The sequence below is a fragment of the Triplophysa dalaica genome, chromosome 14 (genome assembly GCF_015846415.1).
Source record: "Triplophysa dalaica isolate WHDGS20190420 chromosome 14, ASM1584641v1, whole genome shotgun sequence".
NCBI lineage: Eukaryota > Metazoa > Chordata > Actinopteri > Cypriniformes > Nemacheilidae > Triplophysa > Triplophysa dalaica.
The window spans coordinates 14,594,065-14,613,946 of NC_079555.1; the positions used below are offsets into that span (position 1 = coordinate 14,594,065).

The 19,882-nt window shown below is 39.8% G+C and overlaps 1 protein-coding gene across 5 annotated transcripts in view; it reads left to right on the forward strand.

The window, feature by feature from the left end:
* The first annotated feature begins 290 nt into the window (after positions 1 to 290).
* Positions 291 to 19,882, forward strand: part of kirrel3b (kirre like nephrin family adhesion molecule 3b) — a 181,900-nt gene continuing 162,308 nt past the window's right edge. For all 5 annotated transcript variants that reach the window (XM_056766795.1, XM_056766796.1, XM_056766798.1 and 2 more), the window contains exon 1: positions 291 to 618. In XM_056766795.1, coding sequence (XP_056622773.1) covers positions 576 to 618 — 43 coding nt within the window. In that variant the 5' untranslated portion in view covers positions 291 to 575. The remainder of the gene's footprint in view (positions 619 to 19,882) is intronic.

Genomic DNA, 19,882 nt, shown 5'->3' on the forward strand with positions numbered 1-19,882 from the left:
ATAGACTGGCGTAAAATTTGTAATGTTTTCTTTATAACTCTTGCTTTCTTTCTTTCCTTCTTTGAGATTATCTGTGATTCCCAGCCTTGTTACACCATCACTGCTTGGCTTGAACAGGTGGGCGGGGCTTCTGAGCCGCCTGGCCCCTGCCTTCCCCCATTCATCCACTGAGCGAAAGGGAGACAAGAGGAGGGAGGGGTGGGGAGGAGAGCGAGCCAGACTGATTCTCTGAGCCTGAGAATGGAACGGCAGTGTATGAGAACGAGAGCGAGCGTGCGAGTCCACAGAGTTTCTGACTCCGTCTGCATACGCATCATCAGAAGAGTGTCACTTCGGCTACCGTTGGACGACACGGCAGATTGTCACCACAGACTAAAAGAGACTTAATAAGGGAACACGAGAAGAAGAGAAGGAAAGAGACTCTGAGCGCAACATCTAATAAAGCCTCTTTTATTAAGAGAGCACGTCGGGGGACTGACACCAGCAGCCTTTCAGAAGAGTCTTGTGTGCGAGTTTCTGATCTTTGCTCTCTTGGCTTGGTGCCTCAAAGGTCACCGACCCTCCAAAGTGCCGAGATGATCCTGGAGTTCTGTCTAATCCTGTGGCTAACAGGTCACGGTAAGCCGCCCAGTCTTTCTGTTCTCCGCGGTGTTGTGCTGTGTCAGTGGTCTATGTGTCAGCTGGAAGTCTCTTGGAGTTTGCAAAGCACTCTTGTGCACCAGCTCTGAGGTTTCGGCTGTGAAACCAAGAGTTAATATCAGCCCCTGCTTCAGAATAGTTGTGCTGGTTGCCTTCCGTCTTGTTTGTCCGTCATGTGAGTTGCATCGAACCCCCATTGAGAGAAGACTCATCTCACTATTGTAAGCGTCTCGCTTGTAAGGTCATGCTGTACCAAGCCCCTGAACTGAAGGCATGTCAAAGGGTATTCAGCTCACAAAGAGCCTTATTAGCCGCCAGCGAACGGACACAAAGCTCCCCTCGCTCGTGCGGATATTCTTAGACATTCCTTGAGTCTGTAAACAGTGGGGCTCGGTATTAGCTGATGGATGTTTTCTGCCGCTTGCCGCCAGGTGGTTGTCTTTGAAAAACAATCGGAATGAATCGCAGGCTGCCTGCGGAGACCCCCGAGAGGGGTCTTCGTCTCACTCCCACCGTGAGCGCCGGCATGGGAAGTTTTGGCAGCGCTTAAATACATTGAGTTTATTGTCCTCTTCTGAAGCAACCAGTGAACCAGTAACGGAAATTCGTATGCATCTGAAAGCATTGTGCCCCGAGACCTAATTTGAGACGCCGTGCCAAAATCTACAAGCACAGCCGTCCCCTCGCAGAGAGTTTGTGTACTTAGAAAGTAGCATTTTGTCTGACCTGTACTGTAGCTGTACTTTGTTGTCTTTTTACTCTTTTCTCCTCACGGTTACGAGGGAGACATGCATCAAAACCTGGGAGAAGATGGCAGACTTTATGACCTTCTTATCCATCAACTTCTCTCTTCGAATCCCATCATAACGTTGCAAGACCCCTCGCTTGCGAGAGCAGATCCTGGTGAAAACATGTAACTTAGCACGTGTATTGAAGCAAGCGCTTTGGGAAAAAGTGCACCGCTGCTTTTAGTGCGACACCGGGAGTGAAGTACGAAGCGCTCTGCTCCTTGTTTTGTAGATCATGCCCCGGGAGGCTGTCAGCTTTATGATCTAGTTTTTATAGCAGTGTTAGTGTGCTCTGCCATGTGTCCGGCAAATAGGATTTTTTTGTGAGGAGGTTTTATTTACGTGCCTTTCTGGTAAAGAATAGAAGTGCAAGGTTCAATTTATTTGATGGTCTTTTAAAGACATAATTGGAACACAAATATCGCTACTTTCATTGACTTTACAGCCTGTAAAACTAGGGTGTTCATTTGCTAAAAAAAGACGAATAGTCAAAATTTGTCAGCTCTAAGCTCCTAGACGTCACAAATGCAAAGGAATGTTATTACAAAAGTTCTTTATTCGACATGTAAATAACACGCATTTGACGCCAATATAAATGCAGTCAAACAGTCTGTCTGATACCCTTCCCGTTTTACTTTTTAAAGCTTTCGTTAACAGAAAAAAGCGGGAGAAGTTCTCTTGTTTTGCTTAGCAGTTGAGCTGATGTAGTTTTTGTTGTTGTAAAGTGAAAGCAGTCCAGCCCAGGCAGGTAAACAAAAGATAACAGCAGGCGCTCCTGTCGCCCAGCTCCTGCCTCAGGGGATGGCAAGTTCCCCAAAGCTAAATTGTGTTTTACAAATTATTGCCGTTAAAAGAGCCAACCTGTGTCAGCAAAGTAAATATATAAAAGAAAAATAACCTAGAGGAAACAAATCTTTCTAATATATTTAGGAGAGAAAAGACAGATGAGAAGAAATGTGTCCGTGAGTGTGAGAGGATGACAAAAAGTCCAATAGCTGCGCTGGGAGCTTGGAAAGGCTGTATTGAGTTTTTGTCAAGAGTTGAGGGTATATGTAGGGCACACTCTCTCTCTCTCTCTCGTACACTTGCTCACTCTATCTCTCACACACACATACCTGGTGACAAGCTCTAACTGATGGCACACAGGCGGGCAGAAGCTCACCCTTGTGCAGCTCAGAAAGCTGTTGCACCACAGGCACACCTTCTGTCCGAGAGCTCATCCCTCTCTCTCTCTCGCTCTCTTTCTTTCTCTCTCTCCCTTTCGCACACCTTCTCTCTCCTCCCCTTTTTTCTCGCTTTTGTGCTCCTACAGTTTGCTCACTTTCACAGAGGCAGCAGTTCTCAACCGGTTTCAATTTGTCCACTTCTATTTCTCCTGTTTGTATACAACCCTTATGTTTCTCTTTATCTGTTTTCTGTCACTGGGCTTCACAAGGGAAATCTGTGTTTTATATTCAATTTCTGTGAAGTATTTCAGATAATTTTTACCTTTTTTTCCCACTATTTGGTAGAGATGTCTGGAAACATATTCTGTTTATTGAAGTCAATCCGAGTCCGAATGTTTTTGCCGTTCGTTTTTTAGTGTTTCTATTTTTTTCCGCCTGTCATACTAACATAGTTATAATGGCAGTGCCAATTGTTTCTAATATTTCACATTTGTATTTGATTTTTTTTTTACGGATAAAGAAAGAAACTCATGACCAGGTCAAATTGTCTGTGCACGCAGGTTTTTTTTTTATATATGTGATCACCTGTTTTTATTCAGAAGGATTTGACGTCCATTCATGTTATAAGAAGAGCTACAATGAAATATTTCCAATGTAGTGTTCTGCCTGTGACCATGAAAAGGTTTCATCCCCCATCTAACACTCAATAACATTATAGACTATAGAGTATCTCATTAGATTCTCTCCAGCTTCCCTCTTCTCCTCTCACGCTCAAGTCCACTGGGGGCAGTGCGACATAGATCTGAGGACTCGTGCCGTATCCGCCTGTGTCTGTCCATATTTCTCTCGTCCTCCATCACCCCCCATCCCTTCTTACCGCGGCCGTGTTGTTCTGATAAATGAGGCAGATGCTCCTCTGGACTCTTCTGGTGATAAGTCCACACACAGCCAAGAGCGTAAGCTGTGTCTTAACCCTGGAAAGCAGGTCTTAGTCTGGCCGCTCTCTCTCTTTCTCTCGTTTACTAAGCTGCACCTCAGCAGGCTGGTAATTAAAATGGTCAAATCTCTGCTGCCTCGTACACATATCAGAGGAATCAAACATCTGAAATGTGTTTTGCATTAGAAAGCGGAGCGGTTTTTCCCCTTGTCGGTCTTGGCGAGTCATTATTTGCAACATCGTAAATCCTTTCTCAACACGCGCACGGGCCAAATCCGATCAGAAGCAATGGATTTACTACATCTCAGTCATATTTCAGGGTTAATTAATTTCATATTTTTCCACGACATTCATTTTTCTTCTTAGGCTGGGACATTTTTTATCCTTGGATTAAACGGTTATGTTCTGGAAATGGTTCCTCGGTTGCAAATGGCAACGCAGAAATTCGAACTGGCAAGGGTGTTCTTACATCCTTGTTGTTGTTCTTTATCGACAGCTGATTCAAAAGAGCTGACCCCAGATCAGTGTACTGATTCATACAGTGTGCAGGTGTTGCTTAGTCTACCTGGTGTGTTTCCATGAACGGGTTTTTTTTTGTTTGTTTTGGAAGTTATAGTGTTTCAAAAGAAAATGGAGAAAATACATTTTACATTTTATTTGTGCCGAGTAGTTTGTTTGTGAGATTTCATTAATAAAAGTTTTAGCTTTTGAATAGATATATTATTTTGTTATGTCCAGGGCTGGATAACCCATTAAAAGTAATAAAATGTACTGTAGATTAAAAAAAATGGTCACACAAAAGTAATGTATATTTAATATGTATTCATTTCATACATTTTTATCCTTACAAGTAAAAAATAAAATCACAAAGTGTTCACAAAGTTTTGGATTCCAAAGTTTTCGATCCCAGGGGATTGCAAATACCTATGTAAAATGTATAGGATAAAGCAATGTAAGTCGCTTTGGATAAAAGCGTCTGCCAAATGTCTAAATGTAAATGTAAATGTAAGAGAAGATGGCCGGTCATTTGACTTTGATTTCTGAAATCCAGTGAGAGCAGCTTTGCAGACAGGCTCTGTGCATAAACAAAATGTGTTTACTGGACTTTATTAAGCTGCACTAATAAAATCTGTGCTCTTATCCACAGTAGAGGAATCCAATCCCTGTCCTCCCCCCAACCCTTCATCTCTCTCATCCAATCCCACACCCCTGACCTGTGCCCACCCTCTGCCCTCCACGATATCCCTGTGGAGATCTCCGAGCCCTGGAGCAGAATTGCTGGGTTTACCCAAATTGGTGCACTTTTTGAGAAATGGGCATTATGTGGGATTACATATCTGCTGAGCGCGATGTTAAGTAATTCAACCAGATGCTGCTGTGCACATGAGGTCACCTGCCAAGCCTCCTCTCGACTCTTTCTGTTTATTCCTTGAGGATGGGCGGAGAGCCGAAGGGTTGGGTTGGGAGTGCCAAAGGGAGGGGTATGGCTCTCTCGATGAAACTGTATCGGCGAGAGAGAGGTTCTGAGGTCAGGGAGGGTCAGCCTCCCAGGAACGCTACAAGGATTTTGCAACAGATTATGGCACAGATTAATACTGTCTAAATTGCAACCTAATGCATGGAGGAAACAGATGGAGAGATGTTCCTGTTTTAGCTGGCATAGTCTGATGGCATAGACAAATGGAAAATATTGTACACAACTATATTGTTAAACTTTATATTTATACATGTTAACTTTTACATCTTATCAGTCACGCTGTGGTTTGTTGGTATTGTCAAGTTATCCTCTTTGCTGTAACAGCATCATTCGAAAACTTCAGAATCAAAAAAATCGACATAATTGATTTTTACAAAATATTTTTGTATGCTACTCATGACAATTTTTGCACCGTCAAACTGACAATGGTTGAAGATTTGGTGGAAGTTTCTTCAACAGCAGCATTATTACGCCTGAATGAACCGCACGGTCCCTTCACTCTCACTTCATTCCCGTCTGGTGTCACACTTCGCACAATGGACGGCTTCGGCCTGTACAAATGCGAGTACATGTTTGCGGTAACAGTGGGGAGTTGCATTGTAGCACCAATTACAGTCGTGAGCCATAGCTTGGCAATATAAATGCTAATCAGACTTTAAACTTCTGCTCTGGGAATCATGGATGAAAAAAGCACTTGAACATAAGGTGTGTACCTGCCATTATGAATATGAAACAGTATTGTCATGTAGCCGAAATTGCACAGTAGTTCCTGGGGCAAACTCTTGAAATGGCTAGACAGCGAGACGCACCTGAACTATGAAAGCTAACAGGAAGATATTTGTGTAAGCGCGTGCGTTTGTATGATTGATGTGGCCTGGTGGGTATGGTTGGGAATAAAAAAAATTCTTTAACCAAAGTTTCATGTTGTTCAGGTCTGTAAGCGGTTCTTAAACTTTTGAACTATAAACAATAATGTACTAAAATTCAGTTTTTACTGCAAACGATAAGTGAATCTATACCATCACTGCAAATGAATATTAAAATCAAAAACCTTAATGAGTAAATATTGTATGATTCTAATCTCTGGCGGGGCTCGCCAAGTGGTTTATCGGAGGCCTGTTGTGTTGGTTGTTCTTTATCTGTGTCAGATAGATGTTCTATTCAGGACATGATTTTAAAAGTAGAAAGCCTCAGTGAATTCTTCACCCAAACTTCCAGAAAGTTTGTTGATTCAGCAGTGCTTTCAACTGTTTTCAGATCTGTTTGCAGGAATACTAATAGCTGCTGTCTCGAACACGTCTGCATCTCTCATCCATGAAAATTCTGCTAATTAGCCTGCTAACGCTAGGATTACAGGCTGTGAATTTATTTAGTTCTTTCATTCCTTACTTTCTTTCTTTTTTCTTTCATGCTCAACTTATTTCAAGGTCATGGGTTCGTTCAAATGGTTCAGAATGCATTCTTTAATAAACTACTACATCTTTTTATTTGTGTATGGATTCAGAATACTCCTCCATTGGATCCTCTCAAACATTTCACAAATGTTTCATTTGAATTCAAAGAATAAATGATGAACTATTTGGTTTCATTGATTGCTCCCATGGAATAAAAGAGCTCTGAAAGCAGTTTTGAAACCAGCCAGCGAAAGACTTTGCTCTCCTCACACCTACACGTCCTCTATTCTGTCATTTCATAGTTTTCAGCCTCCCTGTTCGCAGCATTATTGCATTGAAAACATTTGTACCTCAGTTTGGGCTTCGTCCTTTGTGTATCGGAGTGGTTCTCTGTGAGGGGGGCAAACACTGAGCCACACTAAAATTAGCGTAGCCTAGGCTTTTATGCGCATTAACATTCGGTTCCTGTTGAGATCCTTTTTACAGAGATCTCCTATTTATTTATTTCCACGGTTATTTATTTAGACATATTTAACGGCGGCATCCTGCGAGCTTCGACTTCAAATAGAGTTTAATAGTGTGGAGTTATTCCACGCCAGTGCGGCGACTGAAAAAATGCTAATGTGCCATCAGGGTGGCTAAATGATTTGCTATCCTTTCAAACGTGCTGGCAGGGGTTTCAATCTGGCGAGCCTCCCGGGCCAGTTGACAGTGGTCTCCGCTCGCTCCCTTGAGGACATTAGCGGGACTCTGCGAGCCGGGCGGGAAGCGCTGGCGTGCCGCGTGGCCGCTTGGCCACGGCCCAGCTCCCCACGGCCCTGCCCTCACGCGCTAGAGAAAAAACTTCCCACCGCATAGGAATCACCACTTAAAATGGATTTAATCAACTTCTCAATGGCTCTTTTGGAGCTCGACTGAACAGAGAGGAGTTAACTTTGGGCCAGAGAAAGGTCTATCTGTTATTGGAAATGGGGGTTGGAGGCGAGGCGAGGGTCTCCGGGAAGACCAGTGATAAAGGTGCTAACGTTCAGAGATTGGATTAAGAGCAGAGTGCCCCTAAAAGAGAGTGCAGTTTATTGAAGCCTTATCTTAAGTGATGATGTTACCATGAAGGGCAGTATAATAGCAGCAAAGTGGACTGCAGCTATATAAAAGATCTGGGCCTGAGTGAGAGAGGAAGATGATAGGCTGTAAAAAGAGTTGGTGCGGTCAACACATTACACACAAACCACCGGGTCAGGGTAGTTTTATTAGGAGATGATGCTGATGAGAGTGATGTTGGGTTATCGTTGATCAAGAGGCTTTGTTTCTTCAACAGAATGCGTCCGGTTTTAGACTGTTTTGTTCTGCCTTGGATTTGGCAGGGCATGAATGCTTTGGATAATATGTAACAGTGAATTCATTTGGCTGAACGCACAGTATGTACAAGCCTGTTTCTGTGCTGAGATTAAAATACGAGAGAGATTGGGTTAGGACAGAAATGAAAATTGCTTTGCGAAGAGCTGTTTCTAAGATTCTTGGAGAGAAAAGGATGGAAGAATGTGTTTTTTCCGGATGTGTGTAGAAAAGTCACTGGTTTCCGAGCAAGATGGGATTCTTGAGGGGATTCACAGGCTGTTATCCAGTTGTTGTCTGATTAAGAGCATACAAATGCAATACCTCAGAAGGTAAACACATCTAACCCCTTACAGAGCGATGGAATTGTTGTCACACATGAAGTAACTGGAAATAGTTGGAAATTCTTGCCTGGATTGGTTTTAAAGGACTTTGACCACTTTTGAGTTTGTCTTAACTGGTGAACTGACCCGCTGGGTTAAACCAGTTAAACACCAGGTTTGCCAAGAAAGGAGGACTATCTTAAACTGGCTAAGCCCAGCCAACCAGCTTAGCTGTTTTTTTAACAGTTTAGCACATACAGTGTAAAATCTCAACTCTCCAGTTTTTGCAAGGGTTTGAGTTTTACTGACTCACATAAGGTATATTCTTATTTATTTGTAAAATTAAATCGATTGAAGAAATCAATTGGATTAACACAAATGACTACAGTAAAAATGTACAGTGTAGGTTTTAGTATTGTATATATGAAAATTTAAGACATACTTCATACAAATACAGTATATACTGTAGAGGAATATGATGTTTCTTGTTCCCTACATAACACGTGTAATGAATCATGCATGTGTGAGGTTGTTGCAGCAGATTACAGCTGGACAGGGCCGTTGTTTTCTCATTTTTGCAGGCTGTACTTTAGATAAATCACATTTAGTCCTGTGGTTTATAAGTCTAAAGGTACTAACAGAGATGATGTGCCAGTGTGGCCTTTTGACACAAGCATGGAAGCAGTTTTAAAAATGTAAGAGGTGAATTCACCTATATCACGGTGTTACCAGGATGTTCTGGGGTGTCAGCAACAACTACTGAATATCTTATGGTTGCTCTTGACGTTTCAAGTTCTGGCAGTGTTCACATTTAGATTTTTTCAAGCTTTTTGTCATGAGCGAAAGGTACTTTTATAACAGAGGTCATCTGTGGTAGTTCTGGTGTCGTGATGGACTGTTCGGTTTTCTGTCTTTATATTTTTTCAATGTTTCTTCTGAAAATCATTAAGAAGAATGAAAATGTACTTAAATGAGCTTGAATAAATCAGCAATCGTAAATTGCAGATATTCAGTTAGATCATAGATGTATATGTTTAACATATTGTAAATAGCATTGTTTAGATAATTGTTTTTATGATTAATAAAATGATAATGTTTGTTTTTATCGAAACAACTTTTATAGTATCTTTGCAAATCTGAGCATAGCGTTTAAGTCTATTAAGATCTTTTCTAAAACCCTAGAGAATATGCATTAGTGATGCACAGTGTTTAATTTTTTGCCGATATACTGGAAGTCTATAAGTCTTTTTTGATGATCATAGAACAAACTTTGGGTCTCTCTTATTTTTTTTTCTATCATGGCATTTCATAAAGTGGGCACTAGGGTTCTCAAACCACTTCTTGCCGAAAATTGTTAGTCTGTAATAAATAAACAATCGTTTGTTTATTTACGTGTCTCTGAAAAAAACTATTTAACAAGTAGATACCAAGTTTTTTTTCCATACAGACATATTGAAAATCGTTAAGATAAGATCAAAGAAATCACTTGTTTTAACGGTCAATAGCTTTAGCTGTAGCTTAGCATCAGTGTAAACGACTGCTGTATGTTCAGTGATGGGCGACACGGAAAGACTTCACACTGCAATCTGCCATAAACACTGAGCTTTAGTCCTCATAATATACATTCATAAATACCTGCAGACGGTGTGCTGACTGATAGAGCGAATGTACAGTACTGTGCTGCTATAACTTTATCTTATAGCTGACAAACTTACAACACATCTGTAAAATAACAAACTTATTGTGTGCTTGTGAAATATGAATCATGTGTGCGTGGGCTCCAAATTTTAGACTGTTTTACAGGAGAAACACTACTCTGTGTGCATACTTTGTTGGAAAACAATGGATTTCTCGTGAAAGAACCATCTGTCAATGTACACAATGGGAAATATATTCACAGTTTTCTGATTTATCACGTTTTTGAAATTGCAAATGTATGTTATATTGTGAATGCTTGGCATGGAGGATTTAGCAGTGTGAGGTCGTCTTGATGTCTGAGTGATGTGCAGTATCATAATAAAGGTATGTAGTGCCATTATGAATGTATGAGCTGATATACACTCCATGCACAAATTATTATATTACTGCTGCTAGAGCATATATTTTATTAAACTGTGTTCAAATACGTAAAATAGTATGTGATGTTTATTACAGTCATTGAATAAAAATACTTCGTAAATTAAAAAGTTAAGAAAAATAAGGAGGGTTCTTAATGGTAGAACAAAATGTCAGAACACCGGCTTAACCTAAAACCTTGTGTGTTTAACACAATGACAGTTCAGACGTCACGAAAACAAACTTTAGTACTTATGTGCTATGTGACAGCTGATGTCTTTGGGAGTGCACGCTCATGTCAGAACGCCCACACATAATCAACATGTCATTTTTTAATTTGCTAAGCATATTGGCATACATTTTCATATCGGATTGATACCGATATTTAATTTATATGCCAAGTAGGCCGGCCGATAATATTGTGCATCCCTAATTTGCATGTTTTCCATTGGAAAATAACTTCAAACTAATCTCATTGTTATATTTGTATATTTCATATTAACTGCAATGTTGTTAATTAAAAGTAATATGGATCATACATCTCATTCATATTGGATTAAATGAATCGTACCTATTTGACTCTCAGACAGGAGCACGTTGTATGCACACAGATAAAGACACGCACTCTTTGAGAGCTGGAGCACATTGAAGCATCTTTCAGTTCTTCTGCGATTGAAGGTTGCCAAACAAGTAACTTTCATCTTGAAAAACGGCAGACATGGCCAACAAAGGCAGAGGACACTTCCAGCATGCTGGGTGTTAGATGAGAGGGGTATAGAGAAAAGGAAATGAATTATGGGGCTCTTTATGCCTGTGCTCTTTCTGGCGTCCTCAGTGAAAATACGTCTACTTCATAGTACTCTTTGTCACCTCTATCGCGCTCATCATTTTGACTCCGCTGAGGTGAAAATGGAAACCGGACCCCATCAAAAGGCTCGGGTGCAATTAAGGGGGCAAGCGCGTCGGCAACGTTCAGGAGAGGGGTGGCACCCCGATGTTTGCCGGCTCTAATGAGAAAGGATGATGAATAGATACGTGAGCCACCCAAGCCCCAATTCTCCTCACAGGGAAAGTAAAACGCTCAAGGTTTGATGAATGTAAAGACATCAGCAGAGCCTTTTATATGGCTGTCAGAGCACACAAAGCGCCGTGCTGCTCAGGTGGGCAAAGTGAATTTGAGTCTGGCTCGCATAATTGCCTGATGTCATCATTATTTGTTCTCTTTATTTGTGAATAAATCTATAAATCAATAATTGTGCTCAGATTTGCCTAGATACAAAAATGTTGAAGATATCAAGTGATCTTCTAACATTTCCTTCATGACCATAATGACCTAAACTACAAAATCCACATCAATGGCTCGTTGCATGTCAGCAGTTGTCTTATTTTTGTCTATTTTTATCACTCCAAAGGACGTTTACGAGAAACATCTGAAACAAAGACGATACTGGAAATGTTTATCAATAAAGCCTCCTGAGATCTGATGATAGTCATTAATATTTCTTTTCATATTGCTATGTTTATATTAAAAGTGCTCATGTGTATGTTTTTTTTTATAAACAAACCAGTCTCCGTCTGTTAGTAAAACTGCATCTGTCACCTGTCAAAAGTGAAGAGAAATTGTGCTTTTTAATACATTTGTTTTGGTGGCTTGATGTGAGGACATGATTCCACAGATGCATCCCCATTTGGATATATGTAAACTCAGTTTTAGATGTTTTTTAAATGAAAAAAAAAGCTGACGCGAAATTATTTGAATATGTGCACGTCATAACAGATGTTTTGTGGTTGTATGTTTGTATGTCTTTTATTCTAAGGCATCACAATAGAAAAGGTCATAACATATTACACATATTATTTATTAGTCCCGACAGCTTTAATGCCTTGACTCAAATGCTTAAAGCACAGCAGAGATCAAAATACGACAGAGACGTAACTATAAGATGGAGATTTCAGAAGGATGAGGCAACAAAGAAAGCAGAAAGCATGAGAAAAATAGAGAACTAAAGTGATTTGGTATCTCTGTATGGTGGAATTCTCTTTGCTGAATTAATGATGTCGCAACAGAAGAGCCGGGCCCGGTGGAGACCTGATCCAGATTTCAACCTAAGGTCCCTGGAGGTGGGAGCCACTCAGCACGACAGCGGAATGGGCCACAGCGTCATAAACTAGCCCTGAGCGTGACCGCTGGGACCCTTTTCATCACAACGCTTGCTCCAGTGTTACCCTGCTCCAAAATTATGTAGGACATGGATGGTAATGTGTGTGTGTGTGTGTGTTTTTGTGGCTTGTATTTATCTTTGCTAAAAGAGGCTCAGTTCCAGAACCTAGTAAACTGATTTGGAGAAAACGGCACATGTGAAGCAGACCTTTTTTGCATTAGCATGAGCCCAAAGCTAATGATGTGCTACTGTGATAGATTTACACATACTGTACATAGCACACATACTGTAAACATTATTTCACTGTGTAAAATGTAAGTTACGTCCTATTTGCTTAGACTATACTAGATTTGTTTTGGCACAATGCATTCTGGGATTGCAATGGTGCCTTAATATTTGGCCAAAAGAGGTCTTAAAATGCAAATTCATTAAAAGGGATAGTTCACCCAACAATATTTATTTTTCTACCGAGACATTTCTCTAAATATCTTCTTTTATGTTCCACAGCAGAAAGAGTCATATACAGGTTTTGAACCACACAAAAGTGAATAAAATATGGCAGAATGTTTATTTTTAAATGAAATACTTTAAATGCAGTGAAGATGTATATACTGTAGGTGACCAACACAGCCATTCCTACAGCTTAAACCTAAACTTCCTATGATGGGCCACTATGAGTGAAACCCTGTGATGAAAAAAATGAAAAGCACAGTGTGCAGAAATAAACATCATGAACACCAAAGAGTATGATCAAAAGATAAACAGGAACCGGAAGAGATGAAAAGATGGTCAGATGATGGAGACCCAGCTATCGCAGAGGCAAATTACCCGCTTTGAGGAGCCAAAATGTGTTTTCATTCCCCGGTCATTGCTTGTAATGAAAACGGAACGAAAATCAGTCCGCATTACTCCATCTTTCTCCGTTACCGTCCTCGTCACACCTCGCTCAGAGGAAGACACGCTCTGCTAGTATGAGCGCCACTGGAGAAAGCCTGCGAGCATATGTCATTAAAATGCTTAGACGAGTGGAAGAGAGCAGGGGGATGGCAGGCAAAGGGAGGGCAGAAGACATTACGTCGGGCAGGGGCTGTCAGACGGAATCAGACTCCCTAGCTCCAGATACCTCCTGCAGTGTTTACAGGTCAGAAGAGGAGAGGGACCCCCAAACGTGCAACCGAGGCTGCTGGTGAGAGATGTGAGATTTTTCTGTGAGAGAAAAAGAGACAGGCCGACAGGTGCCAGTGTGCTCTGTAGACATCCATACAGTGACAGGTGTGAGTATTGTTGTCTGTAATTGTAAGGGAGAGGGGCTGCGGGCGAATCGAAACAGGGATATGGCAGACGGACCTGGCATTCGCTGCCGGACTGCGGAAGGGTCAAGCGCTAGCTGTGAATGCTGGACAATTAGGCACCTAAATTGAATGTGTGAAGGGTTTCCAGGGGTCCGTTTTAATATATAATGACCTTATATTTACTGCAGCACAGCTGCGTGTAATTGAACCCATATTGTTTGGTAACAGGGAATCGTGGCACAGATTTGGATCCTACGGGAATGGGGCAGAAGGGCTGTTTTGGGCTAAAAACAGTAGCTACCTAACTAGAAAGGGATTTCATGGCACAAAATGTGCTCGTTCATGGCAGGAAATATAACATAGTTCTTGGTCACGTGCTGTCTTAAAAGGATAGTTCAAACTTTGGTTTCCTGGCATCCAAGCACAGTTTGTGATCTAGTAATGCTCTCATCTCTTCAGATTTGAAATGACCCTTTATTTTAGGAATAAAGAAGCATAAGCCTTCAGCAAAAAAAGTTTCAATATGCTCTTCATTTAATCTCATTTTTGTCTTTTAAAAGAGATATCTTTTTTCCCCATAATTCTTCAAGGAACCCAAGAGACCTTCAGTTTTCCTTTAAGTTCAACTGAGCTTTGTTGTGGTTTAGCTATGAAGACAAAGCCAACTACATGTTGTGCGTAACAAGGCCATGGTGTTATACTTGAACATACCTTAACAGCCACGGACAATATATAACTTTTATTAAATTTCAATTTCTTTTTAAAATTCAAAAACTACTCCAATACTATTAGTAGGTATGCATTTAGGTAAAATTGTAGTTTTTGTTTCATTCTGTGACCTCCAATACAATACTTCTCCCAAATTTCTATCTATTTTTGCAGAAAAAGAAAACTGGAGAAACAAGTCAAACAACAGAAAAGATGCTCTGTATTTTTCAGATCTCAAATACTGGAAATAAATCAATACAACAGAAATGGTACAAATGTTGTATGACCTTGATTTTTCTCAAAGATTACATGCGTCTTGTCAAGCTGTTAGTCTTTCACATTCTATTTTATTTGTCTTATAATATACGACTGTTATAAAATCACAAGACTCCGTGAGTGCAGGACGAACAATTTAAGATTAAATTCAATCCTTCATTGTTGAAAAAGGTTCATTTTTCTAATGTGCCAGACCACTTTTTAGTGCATTAATAATGTAAAATTCAGAAAAACGAATCGAGAGATAAAGAGAGAATGTCAACGATCGGTGTGGGACAGGAAAACCTTTTGTGTGTTTGCCCATTAGTGTGTGTATGACAAGGATCTGTACAAGAGCACAACACAAGGAACGGTGCCACTGCAAGTTTGTCACGGCCAGCGCAAACTTGCCGAGTGAGGAAAAGAGAGCCAGAGAGAGATTTTCCCCAGGCTCAGAGACTCTGTCATTCTGATTAAGTCACGCAGAGCAGTAAAGAAGAGCTGGGAAATCAAATCAGTGCAACGCCGCAGAACGCATGTGGAGAAACACGGAGGGGAAAACAAGCATGGAGATGGAGATAAAAGGATGAAAGCAATATCAAAGAGTCGGTATACGGAAATGGACTATTTTCTGGACTACGAGGTCTTGCTGGGGCCATGCGGCGTGCTGCTTTCTTTTCCTCCCCAGACTATTCAGATGTTTGACACTTTCAAAAGTTAAGAAAACAGATCAAGACAGAAACAATCTTGTGCACGGCAGGAGTGGGAGGAGGGTCAGAGGTCATATTAGAACTCAGTGGGCATTTCGGAGTTAATTAAATTGAAGAAGGAACTGGCAGTGGGTACATTTGCTCATTTAGGTCAATCTTAATGTATAGGTGTCTTTTGATGTATTATTTTTACATATTTTAACCATCATATTTAACAAGATTCATATTTCTTTAAAGAAATTAATGACTTGGTTAAGTAAGAGATCACCCCAAAATGTAAATTCTGTCATCATTTGCTCACCCTCATGTCATTTCAAACATGTATGGCTTTCTTTTTTTTACAGAACACAAAAGATGATATTTTCAAGAATATTGGTAACTGAACCTGTTGGTCCCCATTGATTTGAAATGGTTTAGTGTCAATACAATAGTAGAGAATGGGGAGCAACGGTTTTTGTTTGCCAATACTCTTCAAAATAGCTTTTGTGTTCTGCAGAGGAAATAAATTCACACCGGTTTAAAATGACAAGGGGGTGAGGAAAGGCAGCAATTTTAGTTTGGGGTGAACTAGCCCTTTAAAGCCCCCCTGTGGTCGAGCATTTTTAAATCGTCTTTAGTAAACTGCAGTTTTATGAAGAGAATACCCAGCAATGGTTTTAACTTATAAACTTGCACATGGTTTGTCTTAAATCATATTAAAAACACCATATCAACAATATAAAAAAACTTGATTTTCAACATGGGGGTCTTTAAGAATATCTATTATAAATACCAAATTTACTCCTATAAAATAACACCAAAAAGTAAGCATGATGTTAAAATGACTCGTGACAGAGGCTTGATGGCCTCAAGCAACTACAAAAATGCTGATCCAAGTAGCAACTATTTCTGATGGCTTCAGGTAATGTTGCCGAGGACACAGGAGCTGTTGTTTTAGAACATTAAGTCTTTCTGAAGAACAATAGCACTTTGATAGATTCTTTGAGGCAAACGCACACAGCAAGCATTCAAATCGAGCCGTTTTATGTTGATCTCGTGTGACTTTGATAGTGAGTTTTTCCTTCGGCTTGTGACGTTAACATTTAGATCAGAACAGACGTGTCTTTTGTCTTTACATGCGATTCTTTGTCAGAGACAACAGGCAGTAATAGATGAATATTTCATAAAAGGACTACAGACAAACCTCCCACAACACACACACAAATATAAACAATAATCATAACTCATTCATCATTTATTAAACTCTGTGGGGATACATTGCTGTCAAATTATAAGAGATATTTTTGTTCTCAATACTCTTGTTGTATATCTACAATTGTCTGTCTGTGATGTTTCCTCCTAAGGATATTTTGGAGACGCTAATGAAACGTACAGTCACTAAAAGCTCCATTAATTCAAGTTATGCAAGAACAAAATCCAAACAATAATTCTCTCTTTTTAGTTTTTTTTGTTGTGGATCTTTCCATTGATACCCACAGAGAGCGCTAACAATGACAACTATTTGTAATTTGACCGAGAGCTTCACTTAAGCTTTAGACTGTTCATAAGCACGAAAGAAAGAGAACTTAGATGAGAAAAGAGATTTGTTCCACATTTCCTCCTTGATCTTTCGAGGTTCTGTGGAGCAGGTGCTCTCTTCAGGGTCAGACGGTTATCAGCTGGTAAATCTCTTGAAACGGGGATGGCAGAAAAGGGCCATGCGTTTCTATCGTATTCCGATCAAATAAATGTTTTCTGACAACTTCTTCCACTTCCTCAAAACATCGGAGCGTATACGTTTATGTTCAGAAGGGAGCCAGCAGAGTGAATGGAGGGTGAGATGCTGTAGTAATGGCCACATCGGTGATTTATAATTTTATTTTGCCACACCAACCACTGAAGCTGAAAGTCACTCAGTATAAAATTACTTCATATTGAATTGCTGTTAAGAAGTCATGGACCTTGGAAAAACACTCAGAACCGGTTATCAATACGCTGGCAACCACATTCAAAACCCAACATTCCTCACAGTGTATTTGCATAACCAACACCAGTCATTTTCTCTGTAAAATGTGATTAAATTATAATAAAGTGAATTTCAATGCTAGCATATTTGAATTTTTGGCACTAAAAAATGCTCAGCAATTCAGAAATATAAAACTGAGCCATGTCATTTTTTTAATTGAAAGCGAAAAACATGCCTTTAACACATGTTTAATATAAGCTGAAGCATCAGTCTTTGTGATCTTTATTTAATATCGGCCTTCAAAAGTTATCAGGCAATTGAGGCGAATATTTAGGATGCCTGACTGACAACTTCAAGTTTTGTTTATACCGACTTTAGCACATCGTTCTCTTGAGAGGAATTCTGAGCACTTTAAACACTTTGGCTTGATGAAAAGGCCTGATCTGTCTCCCTTGATATGACGTGTAAGAAGTGAAAAAATCTTTAATGCAGCCTTGATACGGGCGCTTTTGAATAGTACAAATGTAAAGGCTGAATAAGAGAGACAAACATGTCATTCAAACAAACACAACGGCATCTGTGTAAAGCATAAACAATCAAATTAAATAAAGCATTAAAGCATTATATAGAATATACAGTATGTAACAAAGTAAAAATAAGTAAACAGCTGGTGAAATGAGAGATTTTTTTTAGGTATTAATTGATTCTGTCTTTGTCATGAAACGTTGTTTTTGCATTGTAATAGAAAACAATATCCTATCAAAGTTAAATATACAAAGGCAATTATAGACCACTTTGCAAGCTGTGAACACTGGTTTAGAAGCACTTCTGATTTCAGTTTTTACTTACATATAATCAGTATTTGTAATGTATTTGATTATATTTACATCATCCGAAGAGAGTCTTTAACTGTACTGTACTAGTTTGCTGCATCCGTACTTGCGACAAATCCGGTCTAAAGAGGAAGTGATGCTGGTGTATCTCCATCCACCAATCATAAAGTGAGATCATTTGTCTGCCCTGCATTTACTAATATATCAAATTCAGCGTAATACTCCAGGCATATCACATGACCTCATGTCAGAGATGGGTCGTGAGCCCATTTAATCACAGGCACGCAGACAAACACACCGCAGGAATCTACAGTAACCGCTTTAGCCCATGCAGAGAGATGCCTGTCAAAGTGATGGTCCACGCATCAATCAAACAAGTGTCACTACGGCTCTGTCCTGCACTTCAATCTTCAGATCGCAGGAGCAAAGTGTAGCTTCCTGTGCACGGTTCCAAGTTGGTGCTTGTTTGTGCTCTGTCATTCTGTGTCAGACAGTGGAAAAATCTATTCACTTTCTACCTGTCATGGTTTTCAAACTGAGGGACTGTATAACGTGTGGGTAAACAATGTGTCCAACATGTCACATTTTGTTTATTTGGCATTCGTCACGCGCTACACAAAATCAATGTTTCCCATCGGCGGGGATGAAATACCTGCGGATATCGACCTCGCTGGTAATGAAGCGATTCAAATAAGGATACATTAATGAACGTCGTCTTATAAATAGGATCATTAATTTGATGCCTTCATTCGGTCCAATTGCTTATAAAGACATTAACTCGATAAAAATATATGCAGTTAAATTTGCCTTTAAAAAGATTGAATTTACTTTGGACGGATTGACACATTCGGTTCAATGGATTGTTATTGGCTTATGTTAAATGATATAATGATGCGTGTTATGTGCACAATGTTTTTGTCTTTGTAATCCTCACAAATATGTCACCATATTATGTGACTGTGTTTAATTAGTATATAATATAATAAATTTCATCATAAATTGTAAGCATTTGACATCTCTATTTATAAGATGTTTCTTCAGCGATCATTGAAGCCATCATTATATTAACACTTGCTATTTACTGACAGTTTCAAGAGACTCTTAATGGTACCAGCTGACCTGCATTTGTCTATTAACCATCTGTTGTCTTAAAATGAGATACTTCCACTGAAAAAGGAAAATACGCGCTTGTGTATTTCAGTCTGTTTAAGACGTTATTTATGAAGGTGTCTACCCTCTGGCTTTCAAGTTAACCTCACACAGCTTTTAGACAGCAGAGATAAGCAGAAGGCGTATATAGAAGAGACAGAAAGCAGATTAACCCTGTTTTAACCGCCTCCTGTGGAAATGACCCAGTGAACACGTGCGGGCTTACTATACCTTTAACAACACCTGCATTTGCGTTTAGAGCTGCCTATAACTCCTGGTACACTTTAGAAATAAAAATATTATATAATAATATATTTCTATAATAATAATATTAATAATTTTGTATGATTATTATTACTACTACTATTACTTCAATATATGATCAAGTTACCAGTTAAACATGTGATTCATTTTGTTCTGAATTAATGTGACTATTGTGTGAACACATGTACGCTTGTTCTTTCCCTGGCCCCTTGGCATGACCCCATCGTGACGTGGTTTAGGGGTGCCGTGTTGATGCATCTACTCATAATTTATTACAGACCAGAATAACATCAGGTGTACGCATCTGTGACTCAGTTGTTAAAGTGTAGCTGTGCGGTGCAAAAGGACATGACGTATTGATAGTGCAACAAAGATTTGAGGCAAGGTTAATGAGGATATCTGTGTAGGCCAGAGAGGTGATAAAAGAGAAACAGGGATGGGCATCCTAAA